Source organism: Centropristis striata, chromosome 11 (genome assembly GCF_030273125.1).
Source record: "Centropristis striata isolate RG_2023a ecotype Rhode Island chromosome 11, C.striata_1.0, whole genome shotgun sequence".
In the NCBI taxonomy this organism is placed as follows: domain Eukaryota; kingdom Metazoa; phylum Chordata; class Actinopteri; order Perciformes; family Serranidae; genus Centropristis; species Centropristis striata.
Window position 1 is genome coordinate 17,764,499 of NC_081527.1, and position 23,056 is coordinate 17,787,554.

General features: G+C 41.4%; 1 protein-coding gene across 1 annotated transcript in view; it reads left to right on the forward strand.

Moving 5' to 3' along the window:
• Positions 1 to 23,056, forward strand: part of kmt2cb (lysine (K)-specific methyltransferase 2Cb) — a 67,494-nt gene that overhangs the window by 9,799 nt on the left and 34,639 nt on the right. The window contains exons 3-15 of the mRNA XM_059345078.1: positions 2,279 to 2,367; positions 4,184 to 4,331; positions 5,254 to 5,460; positions 8,004 to 8,113; positions 8,259 to 8,368; positions 9,214 to 9,376; positions 9,893 to 10,064; positions 11,621 to 11,735; positions 13,965 to 14,140; positions 14,344 to 14,696; positions 18,936 to 19,016; positions 19,337 to 20,055; positions 21,822 to 21,944. Of these exons, the coding sequence (XP_059201061.1) occupies positions 2,279 to 2,367; positions 4,184 to 4,331; positions 5,254 to 5,460; positions 8,004 to 8,113; positions 8,259 to 8,368; positions 9,214 to 9,376; positions 9,893 to 10,064; positions 11,621 to 11,735; positions 13,965 to 14,140; positions 14,344 to 14,696; positions 18,936 to 19,016; positions 19,337 to 20,055; positions 21,822 to 21,944 (2,566 nt within the window). The remainder of the gene's footprint in view (positions 1 to 2,278; positions 2,368 to 4,183; positions 4,332 to 5,253; positions 5,461 to 8,003; positions 8,114 to 8,258; positions 8,369 to 9,213; positions 9,377 to 9,892; positions 10,065 to 11,620; positions 11,736 to 13,964; positions 14,141 to 14,343; positions 14,697 to 18,935; positions 19,017 to 19,336; positions 20,056 to 21,821; positions 21,945 to 23,056) is intronic.

Sequence of the window (23,056 nt, forward strand, 5' to 3'; positions counted from 1 at the left end):
TTACAAACATGAGATGGGATACCCTGATCAAGTTTTTTTTGCCTTTGTTCTCAATTAATCAAGTCATTTAATGAGTATTTGCCAATATACAGTTCCAAACCAATACTTCTACTTGTCTATCGATTTCTACAATACTACTATAATATACTATATCCACTTACATTTCTTCTTATCTATTTTGTTTCTACAAAATATAGCTGTACAGTGTGTTTGAAAACTAAAATCAAATATGTAAATGGGCTTCCCTTAATAGTCTTTTTGCATTGTGTCCTAAAGAGCAAGTGTCAGGATATTGTTGTTGTAAGCAGTATTTGCACAGGATTTTGTCAGGTATATGTTTTAAAACCTGATTCCAAGTAAGGACGCTATGCAAAGATTTGCAAATCCTTTGTGACCTTAATTCAATTGAATACAGTTCAAAGACAAGATATCTAATACTCAAACTGGAAAATGTTTATTTCAAGTACAATAGATACACATTGATGCATCCCAACTTTTTGGAATTGGGGTTGTACAAATGAACGCAGAAGCTAAAGTTGTCGAATGAAAGTAAAATGTTAGTAAAATGTTTAAATGTCTAAACACAAATGGCTTAACCAAGACTTTTGCCTTTATAAATTGTCCTATCTATCAACAATTTTTGGTGTGACAAATTTCCGTCAGTACTGATCAGGTTTAAAGGTGCAAATTGTAATTATTGGCAGCATGCTCCAAAAAATATGGGGCATTATTTCACCTTGTGGAAGTAATGCATGATTTACTACATGCAGCGATGACTAAAGGGGAGACCTACCACCGAACTGAGATTCGGTAAATGGTAAACAGGAGAGTCTTCCCAGGAGAGACTACTTGCTCAGCAGATGCACAAAGAGTATCAGCCCTGCAGAGAGGAGTCACAGCCGGCTGTGATGCAGAGTTGGGGATGTTTTCATGCAGCCTGGTCTCTGATATCACCATAATGCAGCTATCCCTGCATCTGTGCATGATCTGCGGTCTCAAGTCATCCAGCTTGTTGACAGAAGAGCGAGTGTTGGCAAGAAGATGCTGTACAGCAGGTTTATGCAGGGCAGGTCTTTGCCTAGCCTGGATCCTGACTCACCTGCTTCACTTCTGCTTCCTGTTGCATCATTGCCTGTAACTCCTCTCTGCTGGACGAGTAATTTCCACTAAGAAGCAGCTCAACCATTGCAACTGTCTCTTATGTGCAGAGTCTCGGGTCATGTGCGGCTCTGAGGGCAGACTGGACACTACAGCAACTCACTTTACTCTCAAGGCACAAGTGATATCAGCAATGGGCTAGGGCTAACTGGTTAGCATGCTAATATCAGTAGCTGTCTTTCTAATTCAATACATAGACATCTTTGACAACATTTTAATTTGAGAATATTACCAAAAATGTGATGGTTTTGGATAATTCATTAACAGAGTAGTGTTTCTCTTCAAAATTTATTTTGTCCAAAAGCTTCAATGCCCATTTTATTGGAGTATGATCTACATCACAGCCCGTATTGATCGCTCAAACAACTTGAAGGATATCTTTGTTCAGGATACCAAACATGACTCATTCACATTCATGAGTAGACATTTGTTTGTGCTGCCTCAATTACAGAGCTATTAACATATAATAAGTCATGTCTGTGCTCTGATTTGAATTTCAACGAGAGCATGCTCAGTTAGACTCTAGAGAGTTGTCATCCCTTTAGAGGCTGCAAATGATAAAGGTATTTGTTCCATGTTACTCTGAAGACACACGAAAAAGATATTTAGTTTAATATGATATAAACTTGAGAAAAGCAAGAAACCTCCATATTTGAGAGGCTTGAAGCTGAATTTTCTGCCATTTTTGCATGAAAAATTACATTACCGATTAATCAATCATCAAAATAATGTCAGCTAATTGTTGCAGCTCCACCTGTCACTCTACATGGGCAAAGTCCTTTTATATAATACTAATGAATCGTTAATGCCATAGTGGCTCTTCACTTTCAAATCCAATATCCTGAATCTTTAGAGCAGAATTAATATCCACATCGGCCTACCTCCATCTTTAAACTCCACATACTAGCAGTCTGTATTGTACACCCCCCCACTACCACCCTTCCGCCTTGCCCAGCGCCTTGAGTGCCTCCATTAAAAATCAGTGACAGCTGTGACTATATTTAACTAATTCATGACCGCACTGCCCCCCACCCCCCCGGAGGCAAGCCCGGGCATTTTTTCTTGTCTTGTTCTTTTTCACTGCCTCTGTTTATTTGTTTGTGTTTCTTCCTCACCCTAGGGGTCGCACCAGAGGGAGGGTTGTTGTGGATGAGGAGGACAGCATGGATGGGACTGAGATAACAGAGTCCATAGGCCCTCAGGACACAGGTGAGACTATGCAATCCCCTTTTTTGATCCATTATGTACGTGTCAGTTGCGTTGGGGAGTGATATAAGACTTGAACTTGCACATCCAGGCAGCCTCACGCAGTGAGTGCTTCAAAAGGGTATTTCAATCAAGGTAGAAGAGGAGTCTCCCTCTTCTGGAGAAGGATGGATGAGAGCTTTTTCTTGGCACCCCATGCTTCTACTTCAGGGCTATAATTGAAAGGGTTTAGCTTGAGCTGTGAAGCTGCAGTGGGTGTCTATTTTTTTTTCTCCCCTTACTGCCTCCATCTCTTCTCCTGCTCCGAGATTGGCATTGAGGTGCAGTGGGAAAGAGCCCTAGGCTAATGCCCTCTAAAAGCTTTTTAAAATCCCATCAGTCTCTCCAGACCCATTTATGTGCTTTTTTATGTGTGTACATCACATCATGTGACCATGCCTCCCATTCTCATACATCTTAGTGCTGCCCTGTTGCTGTGCTGGCGATATTGGTGAAGGGAATTCTGCCAGTGGCTAGCTTACATTTTATTAGCTGTGGTTTACATTGCATACACAATAGGCTATTATAAGGGGTTTAAAACATTCCAACATTTCTTTTTGTTTTTTGGGTTTTTTTGGGGGGAAAAACAGAGCATGCTCTTGAGTTATTCCTTTCCAGTCTACTCCCAATAACTCTCTCTGTCTCCAGGTGTTTGTCGAGATTCAATAAAAAAAATTGTACAATGTAGGCTTAATGTAAACCGCTTTTGAAAATATTTTTTATATTTGAAACAATTGCAAACCACATTGTACATTGTGAAAATTGTAGCATAGGGATGCACTGATTAGGGTTTGGCCGGTATTGGCCTTGTTGACAGCAATTGATTTATCGGCAAATCAGGTGACTTATTTAAGAATGAAGATTTTCTCCTTTCCCTGACACAAAAGGGGTAATAAATAACAGCAAAAAAATAAAATAAACATTTTGTAACAACCTTAAATTTGTTTTGCCAGTATTGGCCAAGAATTTTACAATTGGTGCATCCCTAATAGTGAAATATTATATGCTTATCAGAATATCAAGGTGATCGTTAAATGTTTGGGAAAACAAAGGTGACCTATACCTCGATCATATCCTGAAACTGTAAGACGTCTTCAACACACACGTTCAGTTATTAGGAGCTAATGAGCTTGAATTTGTCATTATAATTCCACTGGATGACACTGAATCATTGCAGTATTAGCCTAATTACATCTCAATGAAATGTTAATAAAAATTCTGCATGGCCCACAGTCTCAGTGAGAGGTACTTTTGGGAGTTGTTTTGTATGATTAGCGCAGTGAATTGGGCCCTTTTTTTGTAATTTAGATCATAAGCACTCATGATAGTAACACAATTGAGTTTAGTTGTATTTCCTGCATAATATTCCACATTAATATTAAACCCCACTTCTTGAGACATTCGGCAGCCATGATTCTTGTATTTTTCCCCTGCCTCCATTGTGATTGCTATTCTGTACAAGAGCTTGATGTTCCCAGTGGGTTTACTGTAATCAGTGCTCGAGCATATGGTCCCCATATTTTACCATCCATCTCACTAATAAAGGCTGTGTTTTTGACCTGGAGGGAACTGACTAGAATGCAGTCAACCTGCCCCATGTCAGCTTGTACCTGTCAGAAGCGGCATGCTGATTTTACAATCATAATTGGCAATGAATTGAAGAGCAGCTAGTAGCATAGAGGCCAGCGTTGAACGGCTGCAGTGCTTGTAAGTGCTCTGTAGGGATTTTATCATTTCTTACTGACTAACCAATCATTTTATTTTTTTCTGCTACCATCAGAAACACCAATCCAGCCAGTGGAAACTGTGGAAGTGGTGGCCAGTGAGGTGCCAGAGGAGGACAAGCCCTCTTCCCCTCTGGCCCAGAGCCCTCCAGCAGAGAATTCAGCAGGACCATCTGTCCCAGCGAGTAGAGAAGTCAAAAGCAGGTTAGAAACACTAAACTTCCCTTGAACCATAACTGTTTGAGAAATGGAGATCCGTGTTTTTTTTGTCACATGAATGTGTGTGTACAAGCATTTGTGTCCAGCAATGTGACACGCTGTTTGCCCTGCTATGTACACATGCATGGATGAATCGAAATGGAGTCATCATCTGGTAGAGGCAACACTCTCTTCCCAGGTGCCACTCTGTTAAAGGTTGTAATCAATCTCCTGGCCTGTCTCTGCTATTGATGTTAGTGATGGAGAGCAGACCAGCAGGTTCTCCTGGGATCTTATTAACAAGGCTATCTCACCCCTCTAAAAATGTGATAAATATTTACCGCCCGTTTTAATTCTCAACTTTCTAGCTCTTGGCTGCTATTCTCTCTTTTTGTCCCTTTACCACTTTGTCTCCAACATGCCTTTCTCACATGCAATCTGCAACACTTGCATGTCCAGTTATTCTTGTAAGGTATTGCTTTTTGTTTTTGTTGTTTTTAACTTTGTGTCAAAAAAAATCATGCAGAATTGCTTAATATGGTAAAATTGTTGTTAAAAGCTGAGCTGTGTAGTGTTTATAAAATGAGAAAATATCTACTTGGCCTGACCAATGTGGGATTTTTCAGACCAATACCAATTTAGAGAGGATAAAAGTTGTTCCTATCCAATATGGCAGCCATTAAAGTGAATTTTTACGCTGGAATGAAAATTGACCTATGTGGGGTGTGCACCCATGTGACATTGTGTGCGTACCTGCCTCACAAATGTAGGTATTATGTGTTTATACCAGTAAATATGTTGCTACCCAGACAGCCCCATTGCCAGAGGAGGAAGGCCTTAATTCATGGTGACACGCGTGGCACTGTATTAAGTCACAGTAGGTATATATAATTAAACACCCCCTTTCCACCCATTTTCTTTGTTTCAGCGAGCGTCTCTGTGCCTTCTGTTACTGCGGTGGCCGTAGCCTGCTGGGTCAGGGGGATCTGCAAGTATTCAGCACCACGCCTCAGCTTGAAGCACTCTTCAGCCACAAGGGTGGAGGAGGCTCGACGAGCGAAAGCAGTGATGGTGATAAAACCACTCAGCCGAAAATGGCTGGAGAGACCACCTCAGGACAGAGGGACAAGACAGAGTAAGTAGGCCTGGCTGACACTGTTGTCACAAATGGTTTGGCTGTCAGTGTTGGCCAGGATAGAAAAGTATGTGATGAGTCCTTGTCGTAAGTTATTCCTGTGAACCCCAAAACCAGACTGCAGGTTTGAAAAGCATGTTTTCTTTTAAAAAGTCGCCCAAATGATACCATTTATCATAGACAGAAACTGTAAAAATGGACATTGTTGTCACATTTTCTAGTTTCTGACGGCCCTTGAATTAATCATGTTTGACAAGTAACCTAGCCTGGGTATACCCAGACTGCCTTGCACGCTCGAATTTAATTTCGAACTGCGGCGGGTCTGGAAACTAGGAGGCATTCTTAGCCCTGTTTTAGGGATCCAATCACAGAGCGGGGAGGGACGGTGAGACGATGACGCGTACTACTCGGCACTTGGAAGCTTTCCGGATCCAACATGGCTGCTGCAGATGCGAAACTCTCTTTAGCTGTAGATGGTGTTTTAAATAGTTTAGAGCGAAAGTTGAAAGGCGAAAGGTCTCTCGCCGAGCCGACGAGACCATCGGTCCGAGCCGGGGGACAGCGGAGCAGCCGAGACACCCGCAGCAGCTTGTTTATTGCCCATAAAATCAGTGGATGTGTGTGGCTGAATGACATGAGGGGGAATAAAGCGTGAAAATAAATAATCTTGCAGAAAGCGAGAACTGGAGAAGCAAAGCAGCAAACAACACTCTCTCACAGACACACACACACACACACACACAACAACCATCCATCTCTGTTGCTCTACTACGTCATCTGGTATAACTGATCTGATTGGCTAAGAGCTACCTACAGACGCTTTTGATAGACATTCTAAACGCCCAATAAACGGCTCCGGAGGATCGTAAACCACACCTCCTCTACGGAAAAATGAACGGCAGGTGTCCAGACCTAATCTCAAATGAGATTTGGTCTGGTGTTAGCCAGGCTACAAGTAACCAGATCTAAGCTTAAAATATAGATATCTGATCGAGATCTCCTGTTGCCTTTAAAAAAATGTCCAAGATAAATTGTTTGCACAAACCAGATCCTGTAAATTAAATGTAACATTAAATACTGCTTTTAACCTTTTTATACTACAAAAAATGACATTTTCGGTTTATTTTGGGTGAAATTACCTTTTACCCTTTCCCTGGAAAGCAGTTTATTGATTGTCACTGTGCCATCCTGGTGAAAGAAAGCAATGGTGGTTAATAAATGACCATGCATGCATATTTACCTACACACTAACTCATACACACAAAGAAGCATGCACACAAAACAAACAGACAGACATCACAAACTAAAGGGCCCCTCCTGATTAGCCGGTTGTGTTATCATTCGACATTTAAAGACTAAATCATCACTTCGCTTTAGCAGTTGGTGGCCCTGGGGATGCTTCATCAGGTGAAGGGTGCACATGAGCCTTCCCTGTGTGTGTGTGTGTGTGTGTGTGTGTGTGTGTGTGTGTGTGTGTGTGTGTGTGTGTGTGTGTGTGTGTGTGTGTGTGTGTGTGTGTGTGTGTGTGTGTGTGTGTGTGTGTGTGTGTGTGTGTGTGTGTGTGTGTGTGTGTGTGTGTGTGTGTGTGTGTGTGTGTGTGTGTGTGTGTGTGTGTGTGTATGAGCGCTACATATTTGCACACTGTTCCAACAAAAGAGCCTCCTCGGACTCTTTTGGACAGTTGCCTAATTTGTTTTGGTCCTTTGGAACCAGTTGGGTGTCTCTCTGGGTTCCCGGTGACGTAATGGGCAGTGGGAGCAGTATGTGTCTGGCTGCATGCCAAACCAACCAGTAACTGTTGGGTTGCTGCTGTGTGATTGGTCACTGGGGCCAGTCTTTGGTTGTGCCACAGAGGCACAGGAGGAAGCACAGGGCAGGATGAGAAATGATGTATTGATTTGTCAGAGAAGCAGAGATGGTGGACACAGGGCAGAACTGTGGAAATGTGAGGAGGTAGGAGAAGATCATTTCATAATTGGTGATGAAACTTAGGCTCTAAACAATAAGCTGTCAAGGCTGTTTGTTATGAGTGTGCCATCATGCTTCCAGAAACCAGTCTCTTGATTTTGGCTGTTGGTTTGTTTACTGGAACTAAGGTCCTTTTTAAATGCTAATGCTCCCTCTCCACATTTTCCGCATGCTATGCAGCTCACTAGTTCAAGCCAGGGACTCGGGGAAACGCATCCTTTTCAACAGATTTTATGAGACAGAACAGCCAGCCTCTTGTGCACACGCCAAACAAGATGGCCCTCTTCCTCCTCCTCCTCCTCTCCCTCCTCCCCCACAGCTTTTTATGTGCTCTCTAACATTTTTCCCCCAGCTCATTCTCTCTGTCTTCATCTCTCTGCTTTTGTAAAAACTGCACATCGTCCTCTACCTTAATGTCTCTACTCTTGATTCTTTCCTAAATTGACTCAGGCTGTCTTTCTCCTGTGCAGCATATCTTCTAGCTGTCCTCTTTCAAAAAAAAAAACAAAAAAAAAAACCCAAAACAAAACCCTGTGCTGACCTGCTTTCTCTGCAAACCTCTTGCTTTGTTCCAGTGGGTCTGAAAGCTGCGAGGAAGAACCAGACCCAGCCAGTCGATTTTGGGATGAACTTTCTCATGTCGGCCTTCCGAAAGATCTTAACGTCCAGTCTCTCTTCGAGTCAGGTAAGAGCAACACACTAAACATTTTTACTCCTTTCTATGAAGCTCTTTTAATGGAGTGTTTACATTTATTCCTCAATGCATCTGTAAACACTCAACTGAATGTTGAAGAATCTGCACCAGATATTTATTCAGTTTAACCTTTCAGGGCAATGCTGGGCACATCAGAGTTGTGCCTTGTGGTCCGAAGGTGTTTGCGAGGGCGAGGGACAATCTCTGCTTAATGTGGACAGAGCCATTGACTCAGGGAGCACAAAGGTGAGTCAGGGGAGAACATCCGTGGACTAATAGGTGTTAACACCATCTTAATGTGTTGGGGCAGCAGGGAGGGACTGCTTCAGTGAGGCACAGCAAAGCTGATGGATCAGACTGGCTGGTAAAGGTCGGCCCGGCAGCGTGGATCTCTCAGCTGTGAAATGGAAAAGGTCACGCCACTCAACAGGGCTGAGCTCTCATGGCAGCTTAGCTCCTAGTGTTAGCAGTGGCACAGCTCTCTGATTGCGTTTGCAGCCCATTGGTCGTGTAGCCCATCAGCAAGTCTTGCACTTGATCTCCAGAGTGGCTATTAGTGCACACTCATAGAACTGAGGGGAATAGGAAATGGATGAGTTTCTGTCATGAATGTGATCAGTGGGGGGCTAAAACAGGGATTTAAACAGGAATCTTCATCTAACTGTTATGCTGACTGACTATTTTGATTATCGATTTAAAATGTAATTATTCCTGTTTTTAAAAAAATCCTCTATTTTATATACCATCGGCTAGGACTTTAAAAATGTGGATGGGATAGAATTAATTAATCCTTTTTTTTTTTTTTTTTTTTTTTTTTACAATTTTGTACTATTTTATATGGATTATCAATCAATCAATTGAGAAAATAATCATCAAGTTGCAGTCCTAGTCTTCTTTAAGCTGTAAAAATCAAATTACCTTTTTTTTGAAGAGACAGAAAGATAAATCACTACTTTAACATAAGCCAATTAATTCATAAAAATGTCATGGACATGTTTGTTTGTTGCTTTGGCTGGTAATCAAATAAGTGAATTTTTGTTGCAGATAAAGGCATTTTGGATATATTTTTTCAACGCTCTCATTCTCTGCAGCACTGTGCATACTGTAAGCGCCTTGGAGCATCCGTTAAGTGCTGTGCTGAAGGATGTACTCAACTCTACCATTTCCCCTGTGCGGGGGCAGCTGGGACCTTTCAGGATATCAGGAGTCTCTCGCTCCTCTGCCCAGAACACATTGAACTGGCCATTCACAAATGTAAGTTGAGTAGCATTGAATACATGCACCTTTTTTATATGATTTACTGAAGTTAAAAGATGGACCTGAATATTTGACTATTTGGAATTTTGTGTGTAGGGTAGGTCTTCGGTTTTTAATCAATCAGTTACATTTTTCAACAATGTGAGGCTAAAAAACATGCATGCTGGCTCAAATCGGTGGTTTTCCGTCAGGATTGAGCTATGAAAAAGTCTGCTAGCCGCTAGGCTAATTTATGCCGTGCAAAGTGCCATGGGCTTAAGCTAACTGCAGCGATATGTTGTCCATCTCAGCAGAGAACAAAGAAATTTCATCCTCAAAACCCCCTCCCCCGGCTGAAGTGAATATTTGAATACTACTACCAAAGCTCCTGAGCCCAAAAATGTAATTCGAAAAAAGTTCTGCTTAAGTTGAAATTTGACGAAATGACATTGTTTCAACTGTACTGTCTTCTAGAATATTGTCTTCCTTATTTTACTTACTAAAATCCGGTTTCTTTAATTTTCCTGCTCACAGTTGTAGATGAGGTAAATTGCGCGCTATGTGATAGCCCAGGGGACCTACTGGACCAGCTCTTCTGCACCGGTTGTGGTCAACATTACCATGGGATGTGCCTGGACATGGCCGTGACCCCTCTAAGGAGGGCAGGTTGGCAGTGCCCTGAGTGCAAAATCTGCCAGACATGCAAGTGAGTCACTTTCCCTTCTTTCTAAATAATCTTATCTCAGACTGTATTTTCTTTTCCTCTCTATCGTTTCTTTCACTTTTCTTCTTACTAATTTTTCTCTATAGCTACCAGGCATGGTGCCTACTGCTGGTTTGTTTACCTCTGTGGTTTGTGAGGAGCTAACTGGATGTTGTACCCTGAAGCTCAGTCTTGTAACTTTTGACCTTATTTAAACAGCACAGGAGCTCTGCTAGCAACCAGGCCTGTTTGCCTTAGGTGAACACCGTCCATTGAGCTTTCTGTTCAGTATTTACATAGAAACCCTAGTACCATGTTATTACTGCAAAAGCAGCATGGTGTTTTTCAAGATGAGTTTACTGACACAAACTGTAATGGACGGGATGGCTTCAAATTCTCTCATCCCTTCTAATTGTTTAGGTTTGACAACACAAATACTTACATTGCCTGTCCATGAAATGGCTTATATTGTGAATGTTTTACCAATCTTAAATCTTACCTGTATTTATAAAGGTAAAAAATATTGAAATACATACAGTGTTGGACAGAAAAGGGCCTTTTATGTGTTATACTCCCTTATTTTAGAACAATCAATTCTTCAGCCTTACTCATTGGCAACCCTACAATTAGAGATGTAGCACCCCCACACGCCGTGACGCACGGTGTGTACGCCCCAACTATATATCAGCCAGGCTAATATTTAGCATACTATAATTTCTGCAGGAGCAGTTTTTGTTAAAACGATAGCAATACAGTATTGCATTTGCCATTTTGATGATCAGTCATCACTGTATTCATGTAAACAAGCTTAAGAACTTTAAGGACTATACAACCATTACACTGCTGGCTATATAGATACAGTTTAGCAAAATGCTGCCTTAAAATAAATAAAACCTTACTAGATAAATGTATAACAAAGTCACTTAATGTTCTCCAGAGGTATTTACTCTGGCACTGGATGCAACATATCAGAACAATCTTTTGCATCCAATGCCAGAGCGGTGTGCTCAGCCAGACGTTAAGCTGGTCTGGCAAAAGTAGTAGTCCCATTTTTTTATTTTAAGGGGCTATTTTAGGGTTGTTTTGAAGTAAGTTTTGAGGTGTGTACAAAAAAAGAATGCATTTAAACTGAAACAGTTTTTAAATTATTTTTTTCTATAAAATAATAAAGGGAGCACATGTTATATAATAGCGGAAAAGGCTGATTTGTGCATTCATGCATTTATTAATTAATTAATGATAAGAAAATGGAATTGATATTTGCCATAAAACTGAGATGCACTATTTATAGGAACAACAGATCAAATCAAACAAGATGAAAAAGTCTTAAAAGAATACACCTGAATAATTTGTCAAGCAAGATTTAAGGAAAGTGAGAATTTAAGCTTTATTTAAAAGATGTTTTGGTTATGAAGCCTCCTAAAGAGGACAACTATGATCCTCCATGTGACTAGGGTACATAAAATCCTGCACAGCTGTTTGCAGTTTATGTGCAGTATATCGAAGTTGTGTGCTATCCCATTTCATGCAACCTTCTCTTTCTCTCTCTCTCTTTCTAGGAACCCAGGAGAGGACACTAAAATGCTGGTGTGTGACATGTGTGACAAAGGCTACCACACCTTCTGTCTGCAACCTGCTATAGACTCTCTTCCCACCAACGGATGGAGATGTAAGGTAGGAAAGTCCTCTGACACTGGATGGCTTATTTAAGACGATATAGAATAGGGTATAATCTGGCTTTTTACTATTGAAATGGCAACTCTACTGCAACAGAAAATTCCCACTGAATGTGGACATTAATAAAAAATAAATAAATCAGGATATGAATCTGCTCTGTCACAGAATAAAATGTCTACCACCCATGAGAATATGACTTTTCGGTGGTTTGTATCTGCGCTTCCTGTGGTTACGAAATGAATCACACCGGTTGATCTTTTAAAGGCTTCAGTTCAGCCTCAGTGCGTGTGTGAGCGTGTGTGTGCATGTTAATCACACGCGTCCCTCAGTGCTGCCCCACCCGTCTTCCCCCAGCAGCGTAAATGTTGTGCTTGTCACTCAGGCGAATGGTTAACACACCAACCAGATTACTGCAGCGGGCGGAGGAGGCTGCGGCGATAGAGCCAGCAGGTGATGAAAGGTCTTCACACTTGGCTTCTCTATCTGACTCAGCACAGGAGGAACACAACCCACACGCATCTTTGGCACTCGCCAACCCCTGTCCCCACATGGTAGTTTTGCTCTGAGTGCAATCGTCCGACTGAAGTGGAAATCAGTAAAGAATGAGTCAGTGTTCCAGTTTCAATGCCATGTTTCTCTATCATGAGCACCACAATGAAAGAATGAAAGCATACCTTTATTTATTTCCCCTTGAGGGGAAATTCAGTGTTTATACTCTGTTAGTTTTACGCAACACACACACACACACACAGGCCCGAAAGACACACACATACAAACAGGGCTTGTATACATGCATTATTTGAGAGATGTCAGAACAAGGGGACAGCCCATGTACCGGTGGGGTTGTGGTACTTTGCTCAAGGGCATCTCGGTAATGCCCAGGAGGCAAACTAGCCCCTCTCCAGCTACCAGTCCACACTTAGGACTTCCATACGGCGACTTAAACTGCTACCACTACTGGGAGAAAACAGCTTACCCAAGCTGAGTGGCTACCTCGCTTACTAAGCTGAACAATTTGCAACAACCATCGATATGCAGAATCTGTTTTTCCCATTCTTAAAGATTACATTTCCCAGATCTCCTCGAGGTTGCTTTAGTCGCCAGTATCCAACAAACCCTACCCAATATTTGTTTTTATATTTTTGCATTCATAATAAAGCTTCATAGAAAATATTTAGCCTACAGTAGCCCAAATTTAAAGTGTATAAACCTATTTAATTATGTTTCAAAGCAGAAGTAGTCTAATAAGTCTTTTTTAGATCTCTATTTCTTCTTCATTGATATTTCATTCTGTCTTATGATGTTTTGTGTGTGAAGTAAAGTGTCTACAGTTGAGGCCAGGAAGGCTTTGTCAAAATTTTGGCAAGCTCTCACCGTTCCTAGCATGAACAAATACTGAAGTCAAAATGCTGTTTTAAATGAACAGCAGCACAGAAGAAGCATGCTTCTGAAATAGAAGCCAAATTACCACTTTTTTTCTTCTTCCACCAAACCAGCACTGCTTGCTGGTGCACGCCGTCAATTTGGATATTTTATCAGAAATGCTGGCTGCTATTTATTTGCTCATGCCACTCTGTGGTTTTCTCGCTCACAACACTGTGGGCTCACTGTTGCAGTGAGTTTTTAAAAGCAGCGGGACTTTTGTTCGCTCGCCTACCCAGAAAATAAAAGATTGAAAATGAAATGGGCTTCATATAGCTGATATTGATCTATTTAAAGAATCCAAGTTTAAGATGCAGAAAAAAAAAAATCATAGATGTGCTCCACGTTTTGATTATTGGCAGCCTGCTTTGACTTCAAGTGTCGACCATTTGTTACGCTACTAGGCAGTATGTTGCAACCAGCCATGCTACTGTGAAGCCAGACCCTAAATAATTGGATGCCAATGTTTTAATAGGTTTATTCTTTTTGGCACTTAATAAAACTGGCTCATCTAAATGATCCGTGTGAATAGAAAACTGACTTGTAAATCCATTTAATCGGGACCTTAAATATTGTTGTTTTTTTAGTAAGGTGACCCAACTCTCCCTCATTAATTTATCTGGAAAAGAGTCATCTTCCTGAATGTACTCATGTTTGCTGTGGGCCTGGACAGGTTCCATGCTTGTTTCCCATCCCATGATTTAAGTGCCAAATCAATATTGCAGAAAACACAGTAGTCTTACCATATTGAGTCTGAATGGCTTTCAATGTCATGTTACTAAGAGGGCCTCCTTTGCTCCTCAGAGCTGCAGAGTATGCATCCAATGTGGAACACGAACCAGCGGGCAATGGCACCACACCAGCCTGCTGTGTGAGAACTGCGTCCAAAACCAGGACCCTGCTCTATGCTGTTCTATGTGTGCCTGCATCCTGGACCCTGAGCATCACAAAGACTTACTCTTCTGCCAGACTTGTAAGAGGTAAGGAACATTTGTTTAAAACTTAAATTCTTCAAATGCAACACTCTTGTTTTTTGTCCGTGTTTGATCCCTGTGGCAATTTTGTATTCTGTGGAAACATAGGTAACACTAGGAAAACCACAGTAAAAAAGTATGTTACATTTTAGGATTTCACAGAGATCCCTGTTGAACAATCTCTTAAAATTCCTCTGCACTTCTTTCAGATGGCTACACCTGGAGTGCGAGCGTCAGAACTCAGGCCAAGCAGAAATCCACCTCAGAGAGGACTATGTTTGTTCCAACTGCAAGACTCCTGCTGCAGAGCAGGCGCTACAGGCAGAGGATATGGACACCGGCCCAGAGCTCAGCCCTCAGCCAGCCTCCATGCACACAGACTCTGAGACTGGTCTACAGCTGGCTCAAAAGCACACGGACCTAGAACCTGGCACTCAGCGGCCTCCTGAAATGCACAATGACCCCAAACCGGAATTACTTGCTGTTCCATTGCACTCAGATCCAGAGCCTGCTCAGGCTACCGTCCAGGAGGAGAAGCTGGCCACGTCAGCCCAGAAGCCTGGTGGGTCTTTGTTCCAAAAAGGTTAGAAACACAGGAAGATATCTGCTCTGATCTCTTCCTGTCTGTTATCTTGAAGTCTTTATTTTACTCAATGCCCAAGTGTCCCTCCTGAGAATCTAATCTCTTTTATCAGCATGTAAATCATGTCTTCTTATCGGAAGGACAAGCCAAGGAATGTAACTCTTTTGATTATTCAAACTAATACACACAAGCACCAGGTTATACGATCGAAAATGAAAGAGAATCTTTGTAGTTGAGGGTTCATTTGCTCAGCCTCTAGCCATGCAGAAGCAGTTGAAAGTTTTGGCCATGCGACACAAATTTAGGCTGTGGTGTCAGCCCTGATGAAGTTTTGAAAGTCGCAGTTGTTGCAGATGAAAGGATGGGGAGTTGTTTGGACTAAGACCAGAGAGAAGCACTCCCTCTTTTATGTGGAGGATTTTCTGAGGACTCCCCAATAACCAGATGGTGTCCGACTAGTGGCAGATTAAAGCGACTCCTTTGTCTTTGTAACTGTGTTTTGAAAATTCGAAGTACTTTGTCCCTTCTTCCGGTCCCTTGGGGATGGAGCTTGTGTTGACAGTTTATGTAAATGAGGAAATTGATACTTGAGAGTGCTTATTTTTTTTAAATTCTCTTTTAATGCAAAGCTAAGTGAAACTACACAGTGCAGCTTGGGGCAGAGATGTGCCCTTGAGTGGGCTGATTTATATTTGACTTGCAGTTAATCCTATTTACAATGAGTTTAGTTTTGATGGAAACTAATAGTTTTAGTTCAATGATTATTTTCGTTTTAAGCTCTTCAATAAGCTACTCCAATAAAAGGCAGGTGTGATTGCATTACCATTTCAACATTTTTTAACAAACTGTTTAACTGATGGTATTAACGATTAAATGATTAATTATTAACATTCAGAGACTTGGACACTTAAACTCCAGCCCTAAGGTTGTTTTGAGCATCTAAGCATCTTTGAGCTAGATATTATTTAGTATGAGAAACACTTAGTAAAACCTTTTCTTCCGAACATCTAATTCATGTGGTACATCTGTATCAGCACTTACGTGATGCCGGTATCAGCCTGCATGAAGCTCAAGGCTGCATCTTCACTCCATGTGAGTTCTGCCAGCAGTGGAGTGTAGCAGAGTATCAGGCAAATTAACGGTGAGCTGGGGATGCCAGTGGTAGCTACGCTGCCCACTCTGTCTAGACAGCAGACTCCACTGGCAGGAGAAAATGGTTAGGAGTACCATGATGGTGATGATAGTAGATCCCCTGTCTACAAACCTGCCTTGGAGCTACGCTGGCTCATTCACGACTGCTCACACAGCTTGGTTGCCCTGCTCTGCATGCACATGTGCTCTCGTTTTACGAGCTTTTTCCTGTGGTCATGAACTGCTTCATCATTGGATTTAGCTGGCAAGGCAATGCCTTCCCCACTGTGGTTTTAAAGAGGTGTTGAGTGATCCGTGTATTGATTTAAGAGAAGCTTTAGGAGGTTTATGTTGAGCTCCTCAAAATGAGACAGTCAAGAAGTTTTACCTGTTTTGTTTTTTTTAAATGCACGTGTCATAATGCTATTTAGCCTTAGGAGATATCAGTTGGGATTTTGGGTTGAAGCCTATTAGTGGTTAAATATTATTATTTTTTTATTTTTTATTTTTTTTGAGAAAAAATTGATAATCCTGCCCCAAAAAGAGGATGGAAGTTATTTTAATAATGTGATGAAATTTCCATAGATATTTGCAGAGTTGTTGAACTTATTTTCTTTGCTTTGTTATGTGAGATCATGACTCCGCTGCCAACCGCGTGCACATGTAATGTAATTAAAGTCATTAACCAGAGCTGTTTATCACCTGCCAGGATTCTCCAGCACTCGGGGTTTTAACAGCAGGCTTACTGTGACTCAACTGACAGATGCTGTTAAATCCATTCTGTGACTGCAAGTTAGACCTGACTTACGGCCTCTGCTGCATTAATCAAAGCCGCGTATTATCTTAAACCATCACCTTATTCACTGTAGGAGTTATAGGAAGCGGGGTGTTAATATGAATGAGAATGTGTGTTCAGCTTGGTCAATAGTTGAAGGCTGGAGATGGTTGGAGGCCCATCTCCTAATTGACTTTCTGGCATCGGCACCGGATGAGCACCTGCAAGCTGCACAGTCATGAGCCCAGAGCACACAGACCCTGGGATGTTGGTTGTCATGGTTACTCCCTTCCCTGGCAGAGATGCTTAGCAGGTGCATGTGTGTGTCAGGATCAGTGTGACATGGGAACTTGTGGATTGAAATGGTGGGTGCCTCGTTAAGACTAGGCTATCTGTACGGTCAGAGGCTGTCTGGCAGAATATTGGCTCGATGTGTGGATGCCTGATAGCCAGGAATGACTAGTTCTATTCATACCAGACTAGTCAAATGCATTGATGTCTTCAATACAAAATAAAATGGAGTGAGATGATAGGAGACGAGAGAGAGAGAGAGAGAGAGAGAGAGAGAGAGAGAACTAGATTAATACTAAAATGTAGTGTATGATAAATGCTTGTGTAGTTGTCTTTTATGCATTGTGACTGCTTATTTTATTTCAAGGCTATTGCAGCAAGTCGTTAAATCTGAGCAGTAAAATGAATGTCACATTCATTAATAATGTTTTTTTTTTTTTTACTTATGCTAATATTGAACCGTATACAATCCCCTCTTACATTTCGGTGAGGTTTTAATGGTTCAGTGGTTTTACTTAAGGAAAAGGAGTTCCCACAACTTAGGGATACACTGATTGTACAGTCTTGTTGGTTTTACAATTAGATTTTTAAAAAAATGGATGGATTGGTTCAAGCATAAATATCAGTTTGACTGCTAGGCATCCAAGCTAAACATTGTAGACTTTCTTTCATTCACTTACCACTTTTTCTCTAATGTGTTGGCAATATCCAATATTTAGTTCTATCTAGGGGTTCCCCCAAATAGTCAACTATCAATTTGATCTAAGGTGCCTGATTTAACTACCAATCTCACTGTTTTGTTTGAATTTGAAATGAAACAAAGGATTGTTCCATTTGGTGTATATGGGGGTGCAGAATGTCGATTTTTACATATAATGACTTGGTTTCATATAATAAATCATGATATATACTCTATTTTAGTGGTCGACCGATACAGGTTTTTTAAGGCCAATACCGATACCGATTATTTTGACATCAGTCTTAACCGATCCTCGATGTGTGCTGCCGATATTTTTGGGCCCAATCTTGAAGCCGATATTGCCTTTTTCCCTCCATTTATATGATAAAAATAACACTGATAACAAATGTTACATAAGTCTCAATTTAAACAAAAAAAGAGACATTTATTAACAAAACAAACAAAACATATTAACAGTTGGATAGCAGACAATGTTGATGTTGTTATAGCCCTCGAGGTGGTGGCGCCTCAGATGATCCACATGTTTGATGTGTTTTTCTTTTTTCCGGTATCAGTAGCAGCTCACCAGTGAATGGCAGATGTTGCACCGAGCCTTGCCTGGTGTTGGCTCAGTGAAATGGGCTAATTGATCGGCGAACGCATGCACATATCGACCGATGCCGATAAAAGTAAAAAAACACAAATATCGGCCTATTGGTCTACCTCTACTCTATTTTGGTGTAAATATTAGACTATTAATAATACTGTTAATGAAACAGTACATGTTTAAACCAGCCTCCTTACTGTGCGTGAATAAATCATAGTAGACTAAATTGCAATATCCAAATCTGTGGGACCATCTGAGCCTCAGCGAGGCTAAATAACAACAGCATAAGGCTACTATTTCAAAATCAAAGAATACATTTATTAATCAGAGCACTCTCATAAGAACATAACAAGTACTAGCAGAGTGCTTAAATACTTTGGAATCTATGATTGATTCTGTTAAAATCAGCAGGGGAGGCATGTAGAGACAGCTGACTCTCTCTCGCCCTCTCTTTCTCTCTCTCCGTCTTTATGCCCCACCATTTCCCTTCTGTCTATGGATTGCTATAATGAACAACTAGGGACTGTTTTTGCGATTTTTCTCTGGATACATAAATCTAAACACAGAGCGGTCAACAAGACCCTGTCAACAAACAACCACCCCATGATTCAACATCAGTCAATGATGGACAAGACTTGACCAATCAGATGGGACTGTGCAAATTCTTAGTCTTAGTGACACCCTATTAATGCACTTTGTATAAAATCTTTTAATAATAACTCTTCTCTCTTTCAGAAGTCTCAGTGGGAGCAGATGTTGTGGAGAAACAGGTTACTGAACCTTCTGTCAACAAAATCCTAACAGAATTCAAACTAGGTTTGTACATAATCTAATCTGCTTTGTGTAACCTCGTATTGATTTGCATTAATGTAACTGTGATTGCTGTTGCGGTGTTTGTGTTGGTGTGAATAAACTGTGGGCATAACAGCTGTTAAAATGCTGTGTAAACATGGTTTACATGTAGTATTGGACAAGGCCCTTAATATGGAGTCTACCCACCAAATCAATGTCATTCACTTTAATTACATTTACATTGATTTGATGACGTTGAATATTTGTTTACATTTTTCTCTTTTCTCCATCGGTTAATGTACATGATGTACGTCTTTCTAACTACTGTGTATTTCCTCCTGTAGAAACAAAACCAGCAGCAAGAGCCCAGCTTACTACAGAGAGTCCTGCATCTTCAGGGACTCCCAGCCAGGAGTCTGAGTCTTTTCCAGCCCAGCTCTCGATGGAAGCACTACAAAAACAGGATACCACATTACAAATCAAACCAGCAAAGACAGAGGCCTGCCCCGCGGAGGGCATGGCCAACCCCAGCACAAAGGATTTTAAGGCCATCATCTCAACCACCAAAGAACCAAGTACTGCATCAGTACCTTTCACGGACCAACCAATGGAAGTCTCACTACCCCAGCCTTCGAGTATGGATGTAGTCAGGGCTTCATACCTGGAAACTGCTCCAGAAGAACTTAACAAGGAAAGGATAGAGGGTATTTTTCACAGGAACCTGACAGAGACTGTTAAGCCCTCAGCCTCTTGTACATCAGAAGAGATGTACACCACACTGGAGAGCAAGCCCAATCTGTCATTTTCCAGCCTGCCTTCAGAGGAGAAACCACTCAAGACATCTGTGGAAAGGTTGGTGGAAATGGTTTCCTCTCCGTGCCACTCCTCCCCTCTGGGCCGAGGGACGTCTCCCAGAGAATTACCCCAGATCCTACCTGCACTGGGTGACCACGGCAGCCTCATGCCCACTACAACCCTTATACCACTCACCCCTAAGATTGGAATGGGAAAGCCAGCCATCACCAAGAGGAAATTTTCTCCTGGGAGACCACGGGTGAAACAGGTAGGACCCTGGATGTAATGTCATGTTTTGTGTCCCTGTCTGGCTCGTTCTGCCTCATTCACTGTCCCAGATCATGTAATATATCCCTGGAGTGTTGAATAATAATTGATGCTACTTTATGACGTGTGTGTAATGCTGTGAAGTTGGCGTTTTGGTGGATTGGTTGAAGCATCTTATATGGTTTAGAATATGTTCCTATAAGTTATGTTTGGTTTTTTTATTTCTCTGTCAAGCTATTCCTAGCAGGCATAGCAGGAGGACAATGTGGTGAATGATGCTTTCTATCAACATGACTAGTTAGTCAAAGTGTTAATTTCCTTTAGAAATTAAGTTTTTTACGGCAAAAACACATTTTCCTGAGAGTCCTCATCATATTCTCCCTCAGTGGCATTTTCATCCATTACATCCATTAATTTTATCCATTCATGAAGTCACAAATTTCAGTGATCATTGTCATTACCATATCCTAGTTGTCTCCCTATTACATCAACTACAGTGGCATTTTTTCAGTTACTAGTGACTGAAAAAAACACTTTTATTCCCCTAATATTAGTCTCCCAGTGTCGTTAAAACAAATTAATAATAATTAATGCCCGACTGATATGTCTGACAGCCATTTCTAAATGTAAATGATTTAGAAATGGCATTAGCTGTGTAAATGGTTAGTGGTCGACTAATACTGAACATAGTATTGTTTTAATTAGCTGTTTTTTGTTTATTCATTATTTTCTCCATTTTCATTTCTAGAGTTGGTTGACCATGTAATGCATTGTATGGATAATGTATAATATTGTACAATAATGTCAAATATTTTTTATTTTATTTATTTGTTTAAGAAAGTAGCCTTCTACATACCTTTGCATAGACATGTTGGTGCAAAATCAGTGCACAGTCCTCAGAGAAAAGGTCTATTTTTGTTCCAGCTCAAAAATTCACTATATTGGTTGCCATATCGGTTATCAGTGAATTTTTTTGCTTCTTCAGATCTGTATTGGTATTGTTCTCAAAAATCCCTTATCAGTCGGGCGCTAATTATAATAGACACTCAATGTAGACTTTCTCAGACAAATAATAATGGGAATAGAATCACACCCATGGCTATAATATATTATGAATGATGCTGGTGAGGGTAGATGAATTTAGTCTGCAAAATGTTTTTTTCCCCTCCAGATATATCCCATCTCTTAAATAAACATTATATGGCTCAAACTAATTTGTTACACAAGGCCTGGGGAAATCTTTTCCAGAAATTAGAATGTTGCTCCTCTTTCGTCCAGCATGCTTTTGTCTGATGCGCTCGTGTGCTGCCGTGCTGACGCAACTCCTCTTGTTTTGTCAACATGCCAAACATGCACGGTTGTCATGACGAGAATTAGCAGGGCCTCTTTCCTGCTGTATGGTGCCATGATGTCCTGGCAAATTATGCTGTGTGAAACGCAACTAACACAATTGTGCTCTCCAGGATTTTCTTTACAAAGAGTCTATTAGAAACATGCCTCGTAATCATGCATGAAAACTCTAAGGGTTTAACCTAACCGCTTATCCTGTTCATATTTTGGCACCTTGGATGCATCCTTATACTGTATTTCTGCATAGATGGATGTGTGTTATTTCCCAATTGGCAACATTAGAAGCTCACTACATCTCTCTAACATCTTTCTTTGTATGTTTTGTTTCTTCGCTGGCTTTGTTTTTAAGTTGCTGCATTTTGTCGCCCTCCTCCCTCCCTCTCTCTCACTCTCTCACCCGCCCCCTCCTTACCTTAGGGTGCATGGAGCCCCCATAGCAGTGTGAGCTCCCCCTTGTCCTGGTCGCCAGACCAGCCAGAGGGGTGGGACGTCCCAAAGACCAGGCAGTCCGCTGGCAGCCCCAGCTGGAGCATCAGAGTGGTAAATACTGTGGCTCACCAGAGACAGCAGGGCAGCAGCTGCCCTCTGTTAGCCCTCTGTTTACCCTAGTGACGCACACTCCCTGAGTGTTCCTGAATGTCACTGTGATGTACATCGTAGCCTGTTCTAACAATTACCACCACCTCGCAGTGAAAAGATGAGATTTATAGACCAATGGCTAAGCTAATGAAATGACTATGAAGTGGAACCAAAGATATGGCTATATTGAAAATGTTTTTGCCGGCTTTGCTGTTGAATTGAGAGATCAAGGGTATGGTTTAATAAGGCTAATCATTTTTTATTTTTTTTAATAATGAATGAATGCGCCCTGTTTCCCTTTTTGTTAGCCATGCTCTGCTGTGCTCTCTTCTTTGCCTTATTCAGACCTGTTCAAGTATTTATTTATATATTTTTTTCACCTCTGATTTCGACTTTGTGAGAAGTCTGTGGCAGTTGGTTGCCATGGTGACAATCATTACTCTTGGCGAGGCTGCTGTAGCAGGGGTCCAGTCCAGGTTAAACACCGCTGAACAGCGTGTCTGTCAGGAGGCACAGAGGATGGGGAGGGGCCTTGGTTTGGGACCGGTGTCAAATGTGGGGTAACTGGGAAGGGATTTCAGGGGGCCGGAGCCGGAAGATTCAGTTAGACTGAAGTTTGACAGTCATGATTAGACAGAGGCCTCCTGTTGGAAATGTGCCAAAGGAACAGGGGATCTTGCATTGCTAGAACAACTGCTCAGAGGCACTTGCTGGCTGTCTGGCAGAAATTGAAGTGCACCTCTCAAATAACAGTAATTTCCAGGAGCTATCAAAATGTCAGGTTGATTGATTCTTTTGTGCTTGTTGAGTATTTGCATGATGTTACAGATTTTTAAAAAGGTAAAGGGGAAACTTCATCTATTTCCAACAGGCTTTGTGTCCATGCAGTGTGGATAGTATATGTAAATAAATAGTGTTTGGCTCCCCTCCTGCCCAAAGCTTAGCCAGACTTTTGCTAGAAAACAAGCCGGATAACGTGGTAGGAAACCAAACGGCAATCATCTACATATACTATCCACAGGGACACAAAGCCGGTTCAAAAAATGGGCAGCGTTTCCCTTTTAAATTTCTGA